General features: G+C 42.5%; 1 protein-coding gene across 27 annotated transcripts in view; it reads left to right on the top strand.

Annotated features, from left to right (window-relative positions):
• Nucleotides 1-20,000, top strand: part of nfasca (neurofascin homolog (chicken) a) — a 156,401-nt gene that overhangs the window by 103,297 nt on the left and 33,104 nt on the right. For 22 of the 27 annotated variants that reach the window (XR_013909080.1, XR_013909081.1, XR_013909078.1 and 19 more), the window contains 11 exons: nt 47-213; nt 863-1,010; nt 9,245-9,369; nt 11,746-11,790; nt 12,077-12,178; nt 12,524-12,721; nt 12,914-12,984; nt 15,607-15,829; nt 15,976-16,091; nt 16,537-16,747; nt 18,698-18,820. Coding sequence is in view for 23 of the 27 variants with exons in the window: in XM_080301467.1 (XP_080157593.1) it covers nt 47-213; nt 863-1,010; nt 9,245-9,369; nt 11,746-11,790; nt 12,077-12,178; nt 12,524-12,721; nt 12,914-12,984; nt 15,607-15,829; nt 15,976-16,091; nt 16,537-16,747; nt 18,698-18,820 (1,529 nt within the window). In the remaining 4 variants the exon portion in view is untranslated. The remainder of the gene's footprint in view (nt 1-46; nt 214-862; nt 1,011-9,244; nt 9,370-11,745; nt 11,791-12,076; nt 12,179-12,523; nt 12,722-12,913; nt 12,985-15,606; nt 15,830-15,975; nt 16,092-16,536; nt 16,748-18,697; nt 18,821-20,000) is intronic. The other 5 variants (XM_080301470.1, XM_080301472.1, XM_080301481.1 and 2 more) reach the window with 1 other exon arrangement.

Consider the following 20,000-nt stretch of genomic DNA (forward strand, 5'->3'; position numbering starts at 1 on the left):
GCGGCAGTATCTCCAGCTGTTAACCATGTGTTTTTATTATGTGTAGGTTTAAGAATGGACAGGGCAGCGGGCTGGATGGAGGCCAGTACCGTGTTTACATTAATGGTACCCTGGAGATAAAGCGGGCCCGAGCAGAGGACGAGGGAACCTACACCTGTGTGGCCAGCAGCATCTTGGGAAAAGCTGAAAACCAAGTGCGCCTGGAGGTCAAAGGTTAGATGTTAAAAATGAAAAGTGAATTCATGAATGACATGAGATCTGCTTGAGCAGGTCTGTGCCTGTTCTGAATGACTTCCTGTCACTGTGCCAAGCAGCCTGCACTCTCTGCCTTTCATTAAACGTTAAACTGTGACAGAGTGACAACGAGAGCGTGAACATGCAGAACATCTTAAATCAACATTTGTTTCAACTTGTTTTATCCAAGCCTGCCTGCAGTGAGCCAACGATGGAAATAACAGCTCACCTTACATGTCAGGGTGCATTAGTAAGACTGCTGAAGCTGTTTGTAGTCCTGTCTGCGTCACATGTTACACCAGAGGAGAAGGGCAGAGGCTGGTGGGATGCACCTGACTTTGTCTACTTGTTTTGCCTGCTAACTGTACTGTGGATCTTTACACAAAGGGATTGCATTGTTATGCAAATACAGTCTCCATGATTCAATTTTCTTGCACATTTTCTGTATCTAAATCTTTGCAGCTTATCTCATATTGAACAGAGATGGAAAGAGTAAATTGGTCTTGTTTTGGATGAGACTGTGGCACCTGACCATGCAGCTCCACACAGTATTATCTACCACTTGTGTTATTGGATGCGTCTAAAATGTTCATGTAGTGCATTGCTCTTCATCTTAACTGTGACCCAGAGCCGACTCGCATCATTCAGGCCCCCGAGCACCAGTCAGCCATCAGGGGCTCCACGGCTCGCTTCACGTGTAGGGTGACGTCTGACCCCAGCCTTCCTGTCAGTGTGGCCTGGATGAAGGATGACAAGCCTCTTTACTTGGGATGGAGGTAATGACCCCTGCGTTTGCTCTTTTTTAACAACCTGTGCTGTGCTGTCACCCTCTTTGTCTCTGCTTCAAGCCTGACTAAACATGGTTGTGGGAAAAGTTGTTCATTTGCTCTGAATCTAACAACAAAGTTTCACAGTGTAGTGAAGGGTATCGAACCCAGTTCTTTTTATTCTTCTCCTGGACAGAGAAGACGCAGAGTGGTCAAAGTATTTATAATCAATTTATTCAATCATTACTTTCCGGAAAGGGGATGTGCACGCTGCTAAGCATCGGCAGGTCTGGAGCATTAAGCGGATGCGTACATCATAGTCTGTTATTTTGGCACTCGCACGTCGCACACAGTTTCAATCCAAACAACTTCTTTACCTCTGGCCTTACTTGATGTGTGTGTTGCTGGTGGAGTGATTACGTGCGCTACCCTCTGCCTAGTTTCACTTCTTCTGTCTGCATCTGTTTCCTGTTCTTAATATACCGCCTCTGCAGCTCTGCACAGCTCCAGTCTGGCTGAGCAACTGGTGTGTGAGTCAAAGCTGGCCTGTTATTAAAATGCATAAACAAAATAATCAGAAAATAAGCACTAAGAAAATATATATATATTCCTTAACAAGGGTAAAGTGGCCTGGGTGTGGTTTGCAGTGCTGTGATTGGTGTGTAGTTGTAGCAGTGAATTGTAGTGAGGCTCTGTTACTAAAAATCTAGTCTCAGTTTTGTGACATGCAGGTGATTCATAGTTCAGACAATGACTCTTCAAGACCCAAAGCAGAACACATCTGTAATGTTTGCATGCCTCAAACATTAATGATGACACCTTCAGTATTTCTTAGTACCATTCTTTAATTCGCAGGCTTGCAGCGGCAACACAGTCTGCAGCGCTAACTTGTTCATCTACCGTTTTCTGTTGTCTCCTTTTTTTATAACCCCCTTCCGCCTTACATTCGACCTTTCAAAATAAAAGTTCCGTAAACATCACAACATCCATGGTTAATTAGTGGCACATTTAGAAAATGAGCAGACCAATTGCCTTCAAACAACCAAAAGTGTTGCCTTGGCAACAATTGAGTCAGTTTGAATGAGCCAAAGGGAAGGTGAATCCTTTAACCCCTTCATCTCTACAGCCAGAGCGTTCTCACTCCCGAGGCGTAACATGTCGACGTTTTGTCACGTCCCGCGGCGTTCCTGAGGAACGCGAAAGGAGACCTTCGGCGTTCTTATGGTACGCGGCGGGTTATTGCTGGAATCCAGTGCAATGACGCTCCCGCGGTAGTAGACGTTCCAGCCCTGTATTCCAGCCCTAAACCTAACCTTATCCCTAGCCCTGACCATAACCTTATTCCTGACCTTAACCAGGACTTTAATGATGTTAAATAGCGTGTTTCTAAGCGATTTGAAGAAAAAGAGCGAACATGTGTAGGTTCAGTCCAGACGGTTCTCATATTTCCTCTTTTTCCGAGGTCGTCATTTAGGAACGTGGTGGGTAGCCGAAAACGTAATATGGTGACGATTTGTCACCTAGCGTAAAATGTTACGCTTTGGGAGTGAGAACGGGTTGCTACAGCGTGTGTCAATAAAGGATCAGAGTCTCTTTCTAGTGGTTTCGATGGGTCCATTAAATTACAAATGCTGTACTGGGACGTTGGGGAGTGCCCCCACCCATATCACTCCAACCTACCCACTGTTTCTTCCCCAGTAGCTATGTATAAAGCATTTGTAGTGAAGGGTAAAGGTTCGGGTCCCTGAGTCAGCGGGTTTGTTCCAAACAGCCTTCACTGTCAGCTGGAGCGAGGCTGAGTGTGTAGCTGCAGAAGGTGCGACGAGTTTAAGACATGGCTGAGAAACACAACTGTTGCTAAGCAGGCCAACACGTTATATATGATGATGGTTTATAGACTAACAGAAGTACATGGACTTGGGAAATGGTTTAAAATAAGCTGACTGAGCTGCCACTCATTTCTCCTGAGGAGCAGCTGGCTATACTCAGAGGTGGGAGGTAATGAAGTACAAATACTTTGTTACTGTACTTGAGTAGTTATTTTTCTTGCAACTTATATAAATAAAATAACTATAATTGTGCAGTGTGCTAATGATATATCAGTGGTTACTTCAGAGTGTTTATCAGAGTGACGTAGCTGAGACACTCATCCATGTGCACAACACAGAGCGGGTGATGGCAGCAGCTCCTGTGGAACTTTCACAGCTGCCACAGGAAGAACCTCATCTGGGCCTTGTTCTGCACATGGTGGATCACTTCAGATTCCTTAGGATCCACCTTTTTGTGATGTGAAGTGGTCCTCACATACAGACTGTTGTTGAGGATGGCGAGAGGGCGGAGCATCCGGTAGTTTCTCCACAGTCTGTACCAGTGGACCAGCTGATCCACCTCCGCTCAGACCGCATCGTCATTCTGGATCAGACCGATAATGGTGGTGTCATCAGCAGCGTTGTTACTTTGAAAAAGTAATTAATTATAGTTACTAGTTACTTCTTCAAAAAAGTAACTGAGTTAGTAACTGAGTTACAAGATTCTAAAAGTAATTAATTACTAGTAATTAAGTAACTATTGCGTTACTTTAAAAAATAACGTGTAACCCTCTGGGCTCCAGGGTAGAATTGGCCGTTGCCCACAGTTCACCTTTAAAACTGTTTATTTGCCTTGTTTGGTCTCATCAGCACAGCCTCACGTGTCTGAATCTACAGTCATGTTTTCATTTTGACAAACTGTATTAATCAAACACACAAAGAACAGACAACCAAGCTTGATGAAGTCCCTGCATGACCGCGGGACAGACGGTCAGCAGAGTCTGAGCCCAGCATGGCTCTCAGTGAAATACCTTCTCCAGGAACAAAAGGCAGTACACAGCTGTTTCACACCTTAAGGTTCACACTCCCTTGCTGCCTCCCAGAGTCCTCGAAGACACAAAAGACTCTTCCTGTGGAGTTGTCTGCTTCCCCCAACTTCCTTACTACACCACCCCCACCATTTGTCTTACTGTATGAGTGTGAGACATGTTAAAATCCAGTGGCACCAAGGTATCATACAATAAAATAATGTGATTAATACATAAGTAAAAGAAATTCCTGTACATGTCCCTTCCTGATTTCTTATGTTTTAACATGTTTGTTACACTTACATGTTTCCAAATGTTAACACAGATGTTCAGAGTAAATACAGATTGTAGTTTTTTAAATGATGATTTCATTTAGTTTGGGGAAACAGCTCCAACTTTACCTCATGTAGAAAAAGTCATTTCCTTCTAAACCTAATAAGTGGTTTTGTCATCTAGCAAGAACTGCGATCAAGCATTTGCAATAACTAATAAAAAAGCACTTGGGACAATTGTGTTGGTGACAGCTTTTGTTATAATATCAATAATATTTCTATGAATATGGGATACTGTTACATGTTTGCACAGACTTTTGTGGAATATGGAGACACTCCTGGCATTATATGAGCAAAGTGAGACTCATTTTTTAGGGTTGGTGGAGATGAGTGTGAAGATCCAAACAATCCCTGTCAGTGATGGAGAAGCTTTGATGGAAATATTTGGTAAAAAGTTCACCAGCATGAAGGAAATGAAGTTTCAAACTTTCCTTAGGAGGAGCCCAGCACGCCTGCTTAAAGAAAAGTGAGTGTGGCGATGTGGATGCTTGCAGTGACTGCTGTATAGAGGCCATCCTGCTACGCATGAAACACATCAGAGTCATAACTGTTATTTTAGTCACGTGTTTGTTTATTATCCTTATTGTTTTATCTGGGACTGTTTGCAGACATCTCAGAGAGAGGAGACACCAGCATCTGAACAGAGACTCAAACCAGCAACCTGCAGCTCCCTGCTTGGCTGCTCCAGTTTTCTCCTCACTCATGTTGCCCACCAGTGATTTCTAGCTGCCCACCCACACAGCAGGCTAGAATATGCGCTGAGCCTCAGCACCCAATACTTGGACATGTTTTCTTTATTAAATAATGAACCAGACCCCAAAAGTAAACAGCTGTTATTGCTAGGCAACGGGAGCAACATTTGGTGATGCAGCACCTGACATTCCTGACCATGTGGGCGGAGCATGCATGAAATGGAATGTTCAGTAGAACTGTGCAACACAAGCACTTAGTTCCAGCATGTTTCATTGTATCCAGACACAGCTAGAGACACATCTACAGCAGCATCTCTGTGCAGGACAAACGACAGCTGACGAAGAAACATCGAAAACTTCACTTCACTCCTCTACAAAACGTTGGCTCCTTTGTTTAAAAGGCCAAAATGAATCAGGGGAGAACGAGAAGAGGATCGGCGAGTGCTTCACCTCACAATACAGTACAGCTGATTAACCTGCAAGAAGAACTTCAAATGATACAGGCTGAAAATATCAAATTAAAAGAAGAGGCAGAAAAATCAAGAGGAGAAGCTAAAGATTCAAAGTTTGAAACTGATGTAGTATTGCAGGAATTACTGCATGTGGGTCTCAAACTTAAAGGAGAGAAGATGGGAAAACAACAGGCAGAAAAGGAGAATGAAAAGATGAAGAAAGAACTGTTGGAAGCTCAAAAAGCATTGGAGGAAGAGAAAAGCACAGCACAAGAAGCCAAAAATAAATATCAAACTGCAAAGAAGGAGGCAGGAAATGTGATGCAGGAATTACAGGAGGTGCAGGAAGCTTTTGAAGAGGAAAGAAGGAAAATGCAGTTGGCAACACAAGAAGCTGCAAATGTAACGGCTGAAGCTGAAACACTAAGGAAGGAATTACTGCATGTGAAGCAACAACTTGAAGAGGAGAAAAAACGTAACCACGAGGCAGAAAATGAGATTGAAAATTTGAAGAAAGAATTGTTGGAAGCTCAAAAAGTGTTGGAGGAAGAGAAAATTAAAATGCAGGAAGCAAAGAAAGAAATGGAAGATACAAAGAGTCACAATGAAAACATGAAGAAGGAACTGATGAAAGTGCAAGAAGAACTTGCAGAAGAGAAAATTGAGGTGAAGGCATTCAAGAAAGAAATGAGCGGCTCTGCGGTGACCAAGAAAGACTGCAAAGACGCACTTAAAGAAATACGAAAGCACAAAAAGGAAGCTAAAGAGCTCCTCAAACACAAAGTGAAACTGGCCAAACAGCAGCTGAAAGAAACATTTAAAGATGCCGAGGAGCAGCTCAACAAGACCTTAAAAGAACTGAAGGCAAAAGCAAAGCAAGCCGAGGACAGGAGGGGATTCTGGAGCAGACTGCTGAGGAAGAACTGACCCAGCAGCATCCAGTTTGAGGACATCAATAGTTTCTTCCTCCTCTCTCCACCTTTCTTTCTCCCCATCCTCCTTCTTGGGACGTTTGTTTGTTTTTAAAAACTCTAATCTAAATACATGCACTGAAACACACAAATAAAATTGCCATAACTTGACCTCATGTTGCCTGCTTCTTTTCTTGTGTGTCTGTGGATGTAAAACAGTAACACACTTCCTGCTCTGTGTCTTTAATTGTAAATAAATGCAATATGTTTTCATTTTAAAATGCAGTGCAAAAAACTTCTGCTCTGAATCTTTTTTTTAGCAAAAAGCTTTTTTTTGCCTGTTGTGGAAGTTTTCCATTCAAATAAAGCCTGCAGACGAGCGGTGAGCGGTAGCTAACATTCTTTAGCTAAAGTCAGATAAAAACCATAAAATCCGTAGAAAAGGTGATATTTTCACCGTAACAACCACAAACATGTTTAATGAATCATATTTCATAACTTTCAATGCAAATATAAATTGTCAATTTTAAAATCATATGCACAAGTTTTGCAAACAAAGTTATTTACAGCCATTTCAAACTGTTTACAGAACAATCAGCTGTTCTTCAAGAAGATGCCACAAATTATTTGTGCCACTCCAAATATTTCTGTCCATTATAAAGGAGAACATCACAGCCTGATACCTGCAGGTCTGACAGCAGCAGGTGTATCACTGCTGTTTCTACCTGGAGACAGCAGTTGCAATCTTGACAAGACACAAATGAACAACTACAGGCCGATCTCAAATCTCCCGTTTTTAAGTAAGATCATTGAAAAAGCAGTTTCTCAACAGCTCAGTTACTTCTTAAAACAGAATAATTGCTACGATGCCTTCCAGTCAGGTTTTAGACAGAACCACAGCACTGAAACCGCTCTGACCAAAGTGTTTAATGACATATGTCTGAATACAGACAGTGGAAAAATGTCAGTCTTAGTTTTACTGGATCTCAGTGCAGCATTTGATACAGTTGACCACAACATATTACTCAAACGACTGGAGAACTGGACAGGTCTTTCAGGAACTGTACTAAACTGGTTCAAAACATACTTAGAAAACAGGAAATACTTTGTATCAATAGGTAACTTCACATCTGAGCAGACAAGTATCACATGTGGAGTTCCCCAAGGTTCCATCTTGGGACCCTTTCTGTTTAACATCTACATGCTCCCACTGGCACAGATTATAAACAACAACAAAATAAACTACCACAGCTATGCAGATGACACACAAATATATATCACAATGTCACCAGGAGACCGAGGCCCTGTACAGGCTCTTGGTAAATGCATTGAGGAAATCAATGACTGGTTGTGCCACAATTTTCTCCAACTAAACAAAAACAAAACTGAGGTAATAGTCTTTGGCGCCAAAGAGAAACGATTACAGGTCACCAGAGAACTTCAATCTATACATCTAAAAACCACAAACCAGGCGAGAAATTTGGGTGTAGTGATGGATGCAGACCTAAACTTAGAAAAACACATTAAGACAATAACAAAGTCAGCTTACTATCACCTCAAGAATATTTCAAGGATCAAAGATCTGATGTCTCAACAGGACCTGGAAAAACTAGTCCATGCATTCATCTTTAGTAGGCTTGATTACTGTAACAGCATCTTTGCAGGTCTACCTAAAAAATCAGTCAGACAACTACAGCTCATTCAGAACTCTGCTGCTCGAGTCCTCACTAAGACCAAAAAAGTGGACCACATCAGTCCAGCTCTGAGGTCCTTACACTGGCTGCCTGTCCGTCAGAGGATAGACTTTAAAGTTCTGATGCTGGTCTATAAAGCTCTGAATGGTTTAGGACCAAAATACATCAATGACCTCCTGACCCAGTATGAACCATCCAGATCCCTCAGGTCATCTGGATCCGGTCTTTTATCAGTTCCCAGAGTCAGAACCAGACACGGAGAAGCTGCATTCAGCTTTTATGCTCCTTATATCTGGAACAAACTCCCAGAAAGCCTCAGATCAGCTGAAACACTCAGTTTATTTAAATCCAGGTTGAAGACTCACCTGTTCTCAGCTGCATTTGAATAAAGCACCAAATCCACACTTTAAGCTTAAATTTCAAAACTTACATTTAACTACTGATTTTATCTGTTTTGTTTGTTTGTTTGTTTGTTAATTAGTTAGTTAGTTAGTTTGCTTGTTTTATTCAATTTTAAATCATGCTTTTTATTTGTTTTTGTTTCTAATGTCTCTGTAAAGCACTTTGAACCACCTTGTTGTTGAATTGTGCTATACAAATAAACTTGCCTTGCCTTGCCTAGTTTTCGGCTGATGATTCAGGCCTGTCTCCTTCTGTTCAGGATTTGGCTAGATGTTGTGAAAAGGCTGAAATGATCGGCTTAAGTTGTCTTCTGCAGTCTTTTGGTATTGCTGAGCTGGCCAGAGCATCCTTTTTTGTTTGAAAGAATATGTCACATGATCTAAACTACTTCCTGTTTGTCTGACATGATTTTTTTCCAGCCTAATAGTAGCTCTCTTCACTTGTATCCACGTTTCTTTGCTACCCAATTAAAGTCCAACACCTGACTTCACTTGGAATAAAGAAGCTTCGCCTGGCCATGAAGCTCCCTGACACTCCAACTAGTGTTGAGTCTCTGAAAATGAGACTGTTTAAAAAGCCTGTATATCCGAAACTGCTGATGCAGCACTTTTGTCAAACCCTTTGAATCGAAGCTGAAAGTCTTCAGTCACATCTGGATTATCTGATTTAAAATCCAACAATGTTCAATGGATTGTACTGGGACTGTTTTTAAACGTAAACCCACAAAAGTAAATGCATGGACCCAAATGGTTTGTATGCTGGCTACTCTGATGCCTGTCAGCATACAGGCAGTTCATATGAACAGAAATCTGAACACTCTTCTTCCAGGAATGAGTTTCTTTGGTTTTTGTATGAATATGAATAAAGACTAGCTCCAGTGCTGTTACTACACGTATGACAGTCCTTTCTGTATCTGTCTCCTAGGTTGAAGAAGGATGATGAGTCTCTGTCCATCCCCAATGTGAACGAGGGTGACGAGGGGACGTACACCTGCACTGCTAAATCTGAGATAGACCAGCTCTCAGCCTCTGCTCGCCTCACTGTGTTAGGTACACTCACATACAGACTGGACATTGTGTTGTTTCATTAGTTCATTACTCTGAGTGTACTCTTAAAATATGTCATTTTCTCTTACATTTACACTTACCAACAACAGTCACCTTTATGTAGTAAGGCAGACCTACAATGATACATACAGAGGAAACCCAACAATCAATGGCCCCCTGTGAACACGCTGTGGATTTAGGCAGACATGGCTAAAACGTGTGTTGGCCCTGCGACAGACTGGCGACCTGTCCAGGGTGTACCCCGCCTCTCGCCCTATGACAGCTGGGATAGGCTCCAGCGCCCCCCGCGACCCTGAAAAGGACAAGCGGAAGCGAATGGATGGATGGATGGATGGCTAAAACATGTAAAGCACTGGTTTCAGCTGCTGAAGACGTGTGCATATATTGATAAGATTTTAACGATTCCGATTCCATTTTCGATTCTGTTTAACGATTCGATTCTTTATCGATTCTCTTATTGATTCTTTTTTTTTAAAAAGGAGAACACTAAAGTCGATTAGCTTAGAACTGTGTTTTATATCTTCTCTTTGAACAAGATAGAAATTTAGGAGTAACATGGCCTTACAAACCCAACAGTGAGATCTCAAGAGATCCACAGCCTACGGCTCTTCAATGGGGTGTCACAGGGTCCCCAGGAAAAAATATTGTAAATGTAAAATAATAAAATAAATATTCTTCTGTAGCAATAACAAAGTTTAACATAAATTATTCTGTAGCAATTACACAAGAATATCCAGTAATGTCCTGCCTACAATTAAACACATTCACTTACCAAAGTGAAATCGGGGGCATCTGCTGTGGCAAATGGGTGCAAGCCTTTGACCACAAACTTAGACACTGCTGGGTGACATTCGTCTATCCTGGCCTGAAAGGAGACGCTACCGGTAGACTGCAGCGAGAACTGCCAGCATCTGAGCCAGACTCTGTCTCTCTCATCATGGTTATCTAAATGCAACGCACAGTAATAGCAGGTTTTGTAATAAGGTAAATCGCGCTAACATAATATGCAATGCTAATTGATTAGTTACCTGCAGTATTAACGGGAGAGGACGTGGAAACGCTACCGCTGCTGCTGGGTTGAGCTTCGCTAGTCCGGAGCGGATCAAAAACACGACATTCGTTGAACGCAATCGCGTGTTTTTTGAGCAAATGCTTTTGCATATTCGTAGTGTTTCCTCCCTTTGATGAAATCTCTACTTTGCAAGTATTGCACGTTGCCCTGTTGTCATCCTTTCTCATAAAGTGTAACCAAACTTTTGAGCGTTTGAGCCGCTCAGGCGCCGTGTTTCCTACTGGGTAAAAGACGCTACTCAACGTGATGATGTCATTCGGGGCGACTGGAATCGATAAGGGAATCGTTTTTAAAAGTGGCAAACGATTCCAAGGAATTGAAGCAGTGGGAACCGGTTCTCAACAAGAACCGGTTTTCGATACCCATCCCTAAACTGCATTTGGTGAAAGACCTTCTGTTACTTTAGACTTTCATGTTCATGTTGCTTCAGATCATTGTGATGGCTCTGATGCTTGAATGAAACTAGTCAGTCTGCACTTTGATGGTGTCAGGATGTGACAAAGAGCTTCAGCACATTTCAAGGCTTCAGTTTTATGCACGGTGCTGTGTATTAGCTGAAAACAGTCATTGTACGTACGAAGCAGATATTTACAGTGAATGTGTAAAAACGAAACAAATCACTGTGATGTGAGAGTCATACAGCATTTTGTAGTTCAGCAGTAGTGTGTGAGACACTGAAAGAAGTACAGCAGTGCTTCCAGTGGCATGCTCCTACACAGACTGATTGAGTCTTTGGGACTGGTTGGAGAACAGCATCGTGTTCCTGAAAACACAACACAGACAGACTGCACCCATTTATTATTCAGAGTCTATATTTAGTCCATCATCAAACATGTCATCTTTCAACAACACGCTTCAAGTGTTCGTGAGCAAAGAACACCAACTGCTTTCAAATGCCACACTATCACAGACTGTAGCTGTGAGCTGAGGGCACCTCTCCTGCTCGGCCTGTAGGGGGCAGCGTTCATGAGTGTAGCCATGGTGCCACAGGACAGTCTGCTACTTTACCTCAGCCTCAACGAGTGTTTACCTTTATCTGTGTGTGTGTGCGCGTGCGTGTGTGTATTTAAATAATAGCAGGCACTCTTTAATCCACATGTCGTCACCAGTGTGAGCATTTTTATTTGTAAAACCAGTGATTATGTGATTGTCTACAACTGTGTAACTTACCTTATTACTATGTGTGCTAAATGCATTCTTAATCCCTTGCTGTTGATTGGCTTGTAGACTAACCTGCAGACTCTAACCTTTGTACCCACTTCCTGCTCCCTGACCCTGTCCCACAGAGGTGGCCACTCTCAACCCCTCAGTCTCTAGTGCCTTGCTTCCAGGTAACACACAGCTCAGTTGGAAGTTTTATGTTATCTACTGTTTGTCTCTGTCCTGTTTTTAATTTGTTATGTGCTTGTTGTTTTTAAACTAGTGTCTCTTTGTCTTACTGTTTGTATGAACCCTTTATGATGACAGTGTTATGTGTCCATGCTGAGAGGAGACTCTCTGCACTGCTCCCAATGAGTCATTTGTTTTAGATGAAAAAAGGTTCTTCAACATGTCTACAAATGCATGCATGTTTCTGTGTGTCTGACACAAGCAAAGCCATGTCTTGTCTTTCTTCAGCCCGTCCAGACCCCCCCATGGATCTGGATTTGTCAGACCCAGCAGCACGCAGCGTTCGCCTCACCTGGATCCCTGGAAAAGAGCACAGGAGTCCCATCACAGGTAAGTAGGCACACATCAACCTGGATCCTGACAGGATTGTGTTATTTTTTTGAAACTGATCCTGTTGGGGAGACTGTGTAAGCAAAAGTAGCCTAGTTAGTTTCAGGTCACCACAGTTGAGACTTGATTCTGAATGGATGCTAAACTCAAAATCCTATTACTGAAGGATTTGGGTAAATTATAATCCATGTGGATACTGAAAGGTTGTAAAATGTATACTGGATCTTTGAACAAGCTGAAGTGGACAAATGGATGGGACATGGCGTGCTTCCAGAACACATGGACTCACAGACCTGCAGCAGGTTTTACTGTCTTGGTTTTTTCATTAGTTCTGTCTCTCCTCAGAGTTCTTGGTCCAGTTTGAAGAGGACCGCTGGGAGCCGGGTAGGTGGCAGAACTTGTCATCTTACCCTGGAGACCTCAACTCTGTCATCCTGCAGCTCGCTCCCTTTGTCAACTACCAGTTCAGGGTCATCGCCATCAACTCAGTAGGTCAGAGTGATCCCAGCCGCCCCTCGCCCCGGTACAAGACCACTGGAGCTGGTAAGGAGCATCGCATGCAATCATCTGACCTCTGATGTTTCAATTGGTCAGTCTTATTAGTTTACATGTACTCAAATTAGCTACAATGTTTTGGAAACGTATGTTCACTAAAGGTTTACAGTTGCAGTTGAATAAGTGTGAAGCTTTGCTGACTCTGGTTAATGTCAGTGCGCTCTGTTATGTTGAAACAAGCACCAGATGCCATTCCCAAAGGCCTACGGGGTTGGGGGTCCAGAAAGGACAATATGGAGATCACCTGGGAGGTAAGATGACGTCTCGTATGGGGAATGAATCAGTGAGACAGTGTAGTCTGCACTGAGAACATGTTAACAGTATAATGAAACTGAGGGTCACCTGAATGCAGATGTGTAATCAGGTGACCATGACAAACGTTTTAGGCTGGTGGTTAGCACTGTCAGCTGAAAGCACAAAGTCCTGTGTGCAAAGGTGCAGCTAGGACTGTTTTGTGTGGTGGCACATGTTCCCCGCAGTGTTAAATAGGATCTTTATGCATTTTGTTACTAGCAGAGTGAAAAATGCCGAAGATAACAGTATGCCAGACATAAAACAGTATTTTTGCTTCAACAAGTTGATATTAGCTGAAAACGTGGCACATCTTGGCGTGATGTGCAGTGTGTCTATTTCACAAAAGTGGACAAAAGAGTAAAAGCAGCAGGCCCAAAACACTATTTACAACAGAAACACGATTGGAAAAAATGTAGTGTTGCGCTGACACAGGACCAAACAGATGGACCTTATGTTGATCAATCTAGGATTTGCATAAGCCTCATTAGAATGGTCTCAGTGTAAGAGCTCAACTTTTCAGTACAACAGTGATACTAAACACAGGGAACTTTGAATGCTCAGGCGGAGCAGAAAAGCACTATATAAGAACCATTTACAGCCAATGTGTGGACCTGGATAGAGAGAGATCCACAGTGGAACACCTTCAGTCATGCATGTGCCTTACCAACTAGTCCATGCATTCATCTTTAGTAGGCTTGATTACTGTAACAGCATCTTTACAGGTCTACCTAAAAAATCAGTCAGACAACTACAGCTCATTCAGAACTCTGCTGCTCGAGTCCTCACTAAGACCAAAAAAGTGGACCACATCAGTCCAGCTCTGAGGTCTTTACACTGGCTGCCTGTCCGTCAGAGGATAGACTTTAAAGTCCTGATGCTGGCCTATAAAGCTCTGAATGGTTTAGGACCAAAATACATCAATGACCTCCTGACCCAGTATGAACCTTCCAGATCCCTCAGGTCATCTGGATCCGGTCTTTTATCAGTTCCCAGAGTCAGAACCAGACACGGAGAAGCTGCATTCAGCTTTTATGCTCCTTATATCTGGAACAAACTCCCAGAAAGCCTCAGATCAGCTGAAACACTCAGTTTATTTAAATCCAGGTTGAAGACTCACCTGTTCTCAGCTGCATTTGAATAAAGCACCAAATCCACACTTTTAAGCTTAAATTTCAAAACTTACATTTAACTACTGATTTTATCTACTGTTCTGATTTTATCTGTTTTGATTTTATCTGTTTTGATTTTATATACTGTTTTGTTTGTTTTGTTTGTTTGTTAAGTGGGTTTAGAGCTCTGGGTAGCTCCCCAACTGGGTCTAGACTGGGTCTAGAGAGTATTTTAAATTCAGGGAATTTAAAATAGAAAGTAGCTCGTCCACAGAAGGACTGGTAGCTCCCCTTACGATAAGGGTTCAGATCGCGCGAACAGGTGTGAAATGTGTGTGTTTAGTTAGTTTGTTTGTTTGCTTGTTTTAATCAATTTTAAATCATGCTTTTTATTTGTTTTTGTTTCTAATGTCTCTGTAAAGCACTTTGAATCACCTTGTTGTTGAATTGTGCTATACAAATAAATTTGCCTTGCCTTGCCTTACCAGAACCTGGACCTCAACATTATTGAAATTGTATGGGATCAGAGAATCAAACTAAAGGGCGCTAACATCCAAAGAAGAGCTTTGCAGTGTCCGTCAAGAAGCCTGAAGAGCTAAAGAAAGCTTGCCTGAGAGAGTAGAACAGTACCCGTCTTAATTCTGTCAGCAAATTTGGATTTAGCTTCAGTCTTTTTAGTTTAAGTCATAATTAGGCATCTAACTTGTTTTAGGTGACTAAATATTATAAGATTGTCGTCGACTTAATCTGAAGTGAATTCAGTTAACTAAAAGTTTGTCATGTTTTTGCCGGGGTACTGTATAGTTTACAAAATGTTGTGATTTCCTTCACATCTTCTCTCAGCTTGTGAGATCAATTTTTCTGCCCAAGGAGATCAAAAGTCGTCCCGCTCGCTACACAAGCTGATTAATTCTGATTGGGTCTAATCTCTCCTGTCATCTGATTTTTATTGGTCAACAAAAGTGTCAAAACATTTCATCATAATTTTCATCTTCTTTTTATTAACAAAAATTATTAGCCAACAAACTCAACACTGGTTCAGACTCTGTCTTTTTGCCTTATTTAATGCATTTGCATGGATGTTTCACAGTTTCAGAGTGAATCTGCACAACTTTCTCACATTTCCTTGCATCAAGATAAAACGTTCCCCATAAAATGTTGCTTCATCTAACAGTGTTCCTTTTTGTTGACCAAAAACAAGATGATAAATAAATCAAAAATAATGCACAGAAATATGATGAAATGTATCAACATGTTCACAAATAAACACGACATGTTGTGGAATAAGCTTGGAAGTGTCCAATCAGAATTTATCCCCTTGTACAGTAAGGTTAGATGCAAAACTTCCAATGTCTAAGTAAATGTATATAACCACCAAACAGTTATAACATGTAATTTGATAAGTATAACTCATCGTTTGTCCTGCCAATATGTGTAAATTCAGGCGCATCTCTCTGTTGACTTTTCTAGCCTCTCCTTGATCTGGAAAGAAATGGTCCAAACCTGCACTACATTGTGTGGTGGAGACGAAAAGACGCTGAAGAGGAGTGGAATAACCTGACCACAGTGGGGACTAACCATGTGGTCCACAATACAGAAATCTATGTGCCTTATGAGCTCAAAATCCAGGCCAGGAATGAGTTTGGAGCAGGACCAGAGTCTAACCTGGTCATTGGATACTCTGGAGAAGACAGTAAGTAAATCCTGACTACGAAGCAGCTTTTCATTTATGAGAGCAACCCATGTGGAGGCTGAGGAAAAGTGAAAACCAAACTGACAATTTGTTTTGAAAATACTGCTGACTGTTCACACATATTGTGTCCACTTGGATGTGTTCAGAGCCCACTGATGCTCCCACTGACCTGCGGGTATCAAAGGTTGACAGCACCAAAGTTATCATCCACTGGAACCCTGTGGACCTGAACTCTGTCCAGGGAGAGTTCAAGGAGTATAGAGTAAGACTGCCTTTGGTTTTTCTAATGAGAACAAACTGCAGAGTTGGTACATTACGCATCATTTCACATCCTCATTTTAGGTTTGACAGAGTTTTAGTAGGTAAAGGTGATGCATGGTCACGAATTGAACTGCGATTGGGGAAGGCCTCGAAGGGGACTGGCGATGGCAGCCTGGCAGATCCCCATGGACTAATTAGAAGTGAAGAAGTTAAAGAAGGGAGGGTGGGGCACGTAAACGAGAACGACGGCTTGCAGAACTGGGAGAACCTATATAGATGAGAACCGGAGGGAGCGTGTTTGGAGGCGTGGTCCCGCTCCTGTTATTCCGTTACATAATTTCCAATTATCTTTCATGATCAATTTTGGATAATTTCTCTTGTGTAATGTCCTCCCATCTCCTGTACGTCTCGCCTATTAACACCTTTCTTCCCATTCTGCTTCCCAGTTATACTACTGGCGTGAGTCTAGCCAGGTTCCAGGTCTGGTGGTCAGTAAGGAGAAGAAGGTCAAAGGTTTCTATAGCACTACGGCCAAACCATCTGGCATGCTCAGCGACCTGGCGCCCTACTCGAACTACAAGATGTTCATGGTTGTGGCCAACAATCGCTTTGAGAGTCAACCCAGCAACACTGTGGCATTTACCACCAAAGAAGGAGGTGAGGATGCTGTTCACCCACCCTAAAAATAACAGGTTTATACAGGGGGAAATAATTCTTTGATCGTGTGCTGAATTTGTAAGGTCATCTTTCAAATAAATGAACAGTCTAAGATCTGACGGTACATGGTCCCATCTATTGGCCCCTCAGTGTACCCAGAAAAACACCACTGTGTTTGACTATAGCTTGGCGTTCTTTTAGATGTTCACTGGTTAACTCCAGACAGGCTCGTACATGTGTCTTCTTGAGCAAGGGGACCTGGTGGGTGTTCCAAGAAAACCCATTAATGCCACAATGGGTTGAAGTTCAGTTCATGTTCTGCTGTTCAGTATTGAATAGCAGACATTTGGCTTTCTTGGGAGAAAAACAAGACAGTGTCTGACAGCACTGTCAGAAACGAGAGTGGTAATAAGTGTGTAATAAGAAACAAATAAGGCAGAAAATAGAGATTTATGATGGGAAACTGCTCTCAAGGAACACCACGAGACAGAGCTGTGCAGGAAGTCCAATTTTATCATGGTGGAAGCAAGACAGCAAAGGGAAGACAAAATCAGCTTGTCTTACCTTTGTGAAGAATTTTGGTCGCAGACTTACAAAACCTGAAGCTCGGAAACTGTGAGATGTCTCCTTTCAGCAAAGTCCATGTACGTCCCCGAGGGAGATCCGCGCTTTGTGTTTACATCTTTTTGCAGAATCTGTTTAGCTGCTCTCTAATCGTTTGCCGTTTTAGCTCTTTGGTGGTTGTTGAAATAGTTCTGTGAGCTTTTAGCTGAGATTGTTGACGTGTCTGTGGACACCACATGTCTATATTTAAGTAACAAATCTGGCAGTACATCCTGTTAAACCAGATGTTCTCCCTCTCATCCCTGGTATTGGAGGCATTGGGGTTCAACAGGTTAACTGTTCATTGTTTAATGACTGTGAGGAGTATGAACGGCCATAATGGAGGTTTTCATCAGTAAAACAGTCCAAAGTTTGAGCTTGTTTGTGGTTCAGAATCATAAACGGCTTCAAGCTCACTCAGACACTGAGCCATGGCTCTGTGCCACATGCACACATGTCTGCATCTCTGCCATTCAGACACACTTTATATACACTTCATGTGATGTCACTGTCAATACTGAACTGCACATCGAGTCTGTAAATGATCTCGTATGTTTGGCACTCCTGTTTTACGGTGTAGTGTGGTACCAATGGTGTTCTTGGTGATTGTGGTTCAATCTGTCCTTAAATTCAGATTCATTTGATAGTCAGTTTATATTTCTTCTCTTTCCGAACAGTCACACCAACAGCTTCTCACTGATGGTCTTGGAGCCCATTCCACTCGTGTGTAGGCCTAAAACCTTGCACAGCTTTTTGGTCTTTCCCATTGTGGTGGAGAGGCTGGAATAAAAGAAATTCATTCTGTGGACAGCTGTGCTTCTTACAGATAACAAGCTCAGATGAGGAATTTCTTTGATTGAGTAAATCAGGTTTGTAATCTGGCCACATGGGAACACAGGCAATCAGAATTCTGGCAGGATTGTTGGGGATCAGATTCTTGTTACACTCAGTGACATGGTCGATCGTCTCTCTACATTAAAATGAAACTACCATCAAAATTAGAGACTTCATTTCTTTGAAAGTAAGCAAACATACAAATTTAGCACTGGATCAAATAACTACTTCACCATTGCATGTGATGTAGGCTGGAGCATCAGGTGGAGCAGAAAGGAATAAAGTAGTTGTCGACGTTGCACACCTTACAATGGCCCAGTACGCACACTGAGCTGGTACGAACTCACCTTGTGTCAGAACTTGAACATTGTGTTCCATGATGCTGACTAAGCATGTAAGCTTTAAGACACACAACACACACTGCAGTTTTTCTTGGTGCAGTCCAAACATGTGTCTAAACTGCATGTAGCTACTATGTTGCACACTGTTTTTTCTCTTTTGTTGTGATTGTAGTTCCAGACGCTCCAAGGTTCTTCAAGATTAATCGCAGAAGTTTGGACACGATCCACTTGGAATGGGCGAAACCTCTGGAGCCCAATGGCATCCTGACTGGATACCAGCTCAAGTACCAAACAGGTGAACTCATCTTATTTGTCAAACTCATGTGCAATATGTAAAATATGGCTGTGTTGTCACTCTGTCATTCCCTAAAGCTGTAGTTTTTCTAAAGGCCAGCAGGCGTGGACTCCTCAGCGTCACTCTGTGTATCACTTCATTTAAACCTTAGTAAACGTTTTCCTAATGAGTTGGAGGTTTTGAGTTTTAAATCTTGTTCAATACATTGTCCTGTCCATTTTGTAAATGATGGGCCCATTTAGAGTCAAGCTAGAAAACTCGGTATGATTCAGAATACAGTGGGGCAAAAAAGTATTTAGTCAGCCACCGATTGTGCAAGTTCCCCCACTTAAAATGATGACAGAGGTCAGTAATTTGCACCAGAGGTACACTTCAACTGTGAGAGACAGAATGTGAAAAAAAGGGTGACTGGCTAGGCCACTCCAGGACTTTCAAATGCTTCTCCTTTGTTGCCCGGGCGGTGTGTTTTGGATCATTGTCATGTTGGAAGACCCAGCCTCGTTTCATCTTCAAAGTTCTCACTGATGGAAGGAGGTTTTGGCTCAAAATCTCACGATACATGGCCCCATTCATTCTGTCCTTAACACGGATCAGTCGTCCTGTCCCCTTGGCAGAAAAACAGCCCCATAGCATGATGTTTCCACCCCCATGCTTCACAGTAGGTATGGTGTTCTTGGGATGCAACTCAGTATTCTTCTTCCTCCAAACACGACGAGTTGAGTTTATACCAAAAAGTTCTACTTTGGTTTCATCTGACCACATGACATTCTCCCAATCCTCTGCTGTATCATCCATGTGCTCTCTGGCAAACTTCAGACGGGCCTGGACATGCACTGGCTTCAGCAGCGGAACACGTCTGGCACTGCGGGATTTGATTCCCTGCCGTTGTAGTGTGTTACTGATGGTGACCTTTGTTACTTTGGTCCCAGCTCTCTGCAGGTCATTCACCAGGTCCCCCCGTGTGGTTCTGGGATCTTTGCTCACCGTTCTCATGATCATTTTGACCCCACGGGATGAGATCTTGCGTGGAGCCCCAGATCGAGGGAGATTATCAGTGGTCTTGTATGTCTTCCATTTTCTGATGATTGCTCCCACAGTTGATTTTTTCACACCAAGCTGCTTGCCTATTGTAGATTCACTCTTCCCAGTCTGGTGCAGGTCTACAATACTTTTCCTGGTG

Source organism: Astatotilapia calliptera, chromosome 5 (assembly GCF_964374335.1).
Source record: "Astatotilapia calliptera chromosome 5, fAstCal68.1, whole genome shotgun sequence".
NCBI classification, from domain to species: domain Eukaryota; kingdom Metazoa; phylum Chordata; class Actinopteri; order Cichliformes; family Cichlidae; genus Astatotilapia; species Astatotilapia calliptera.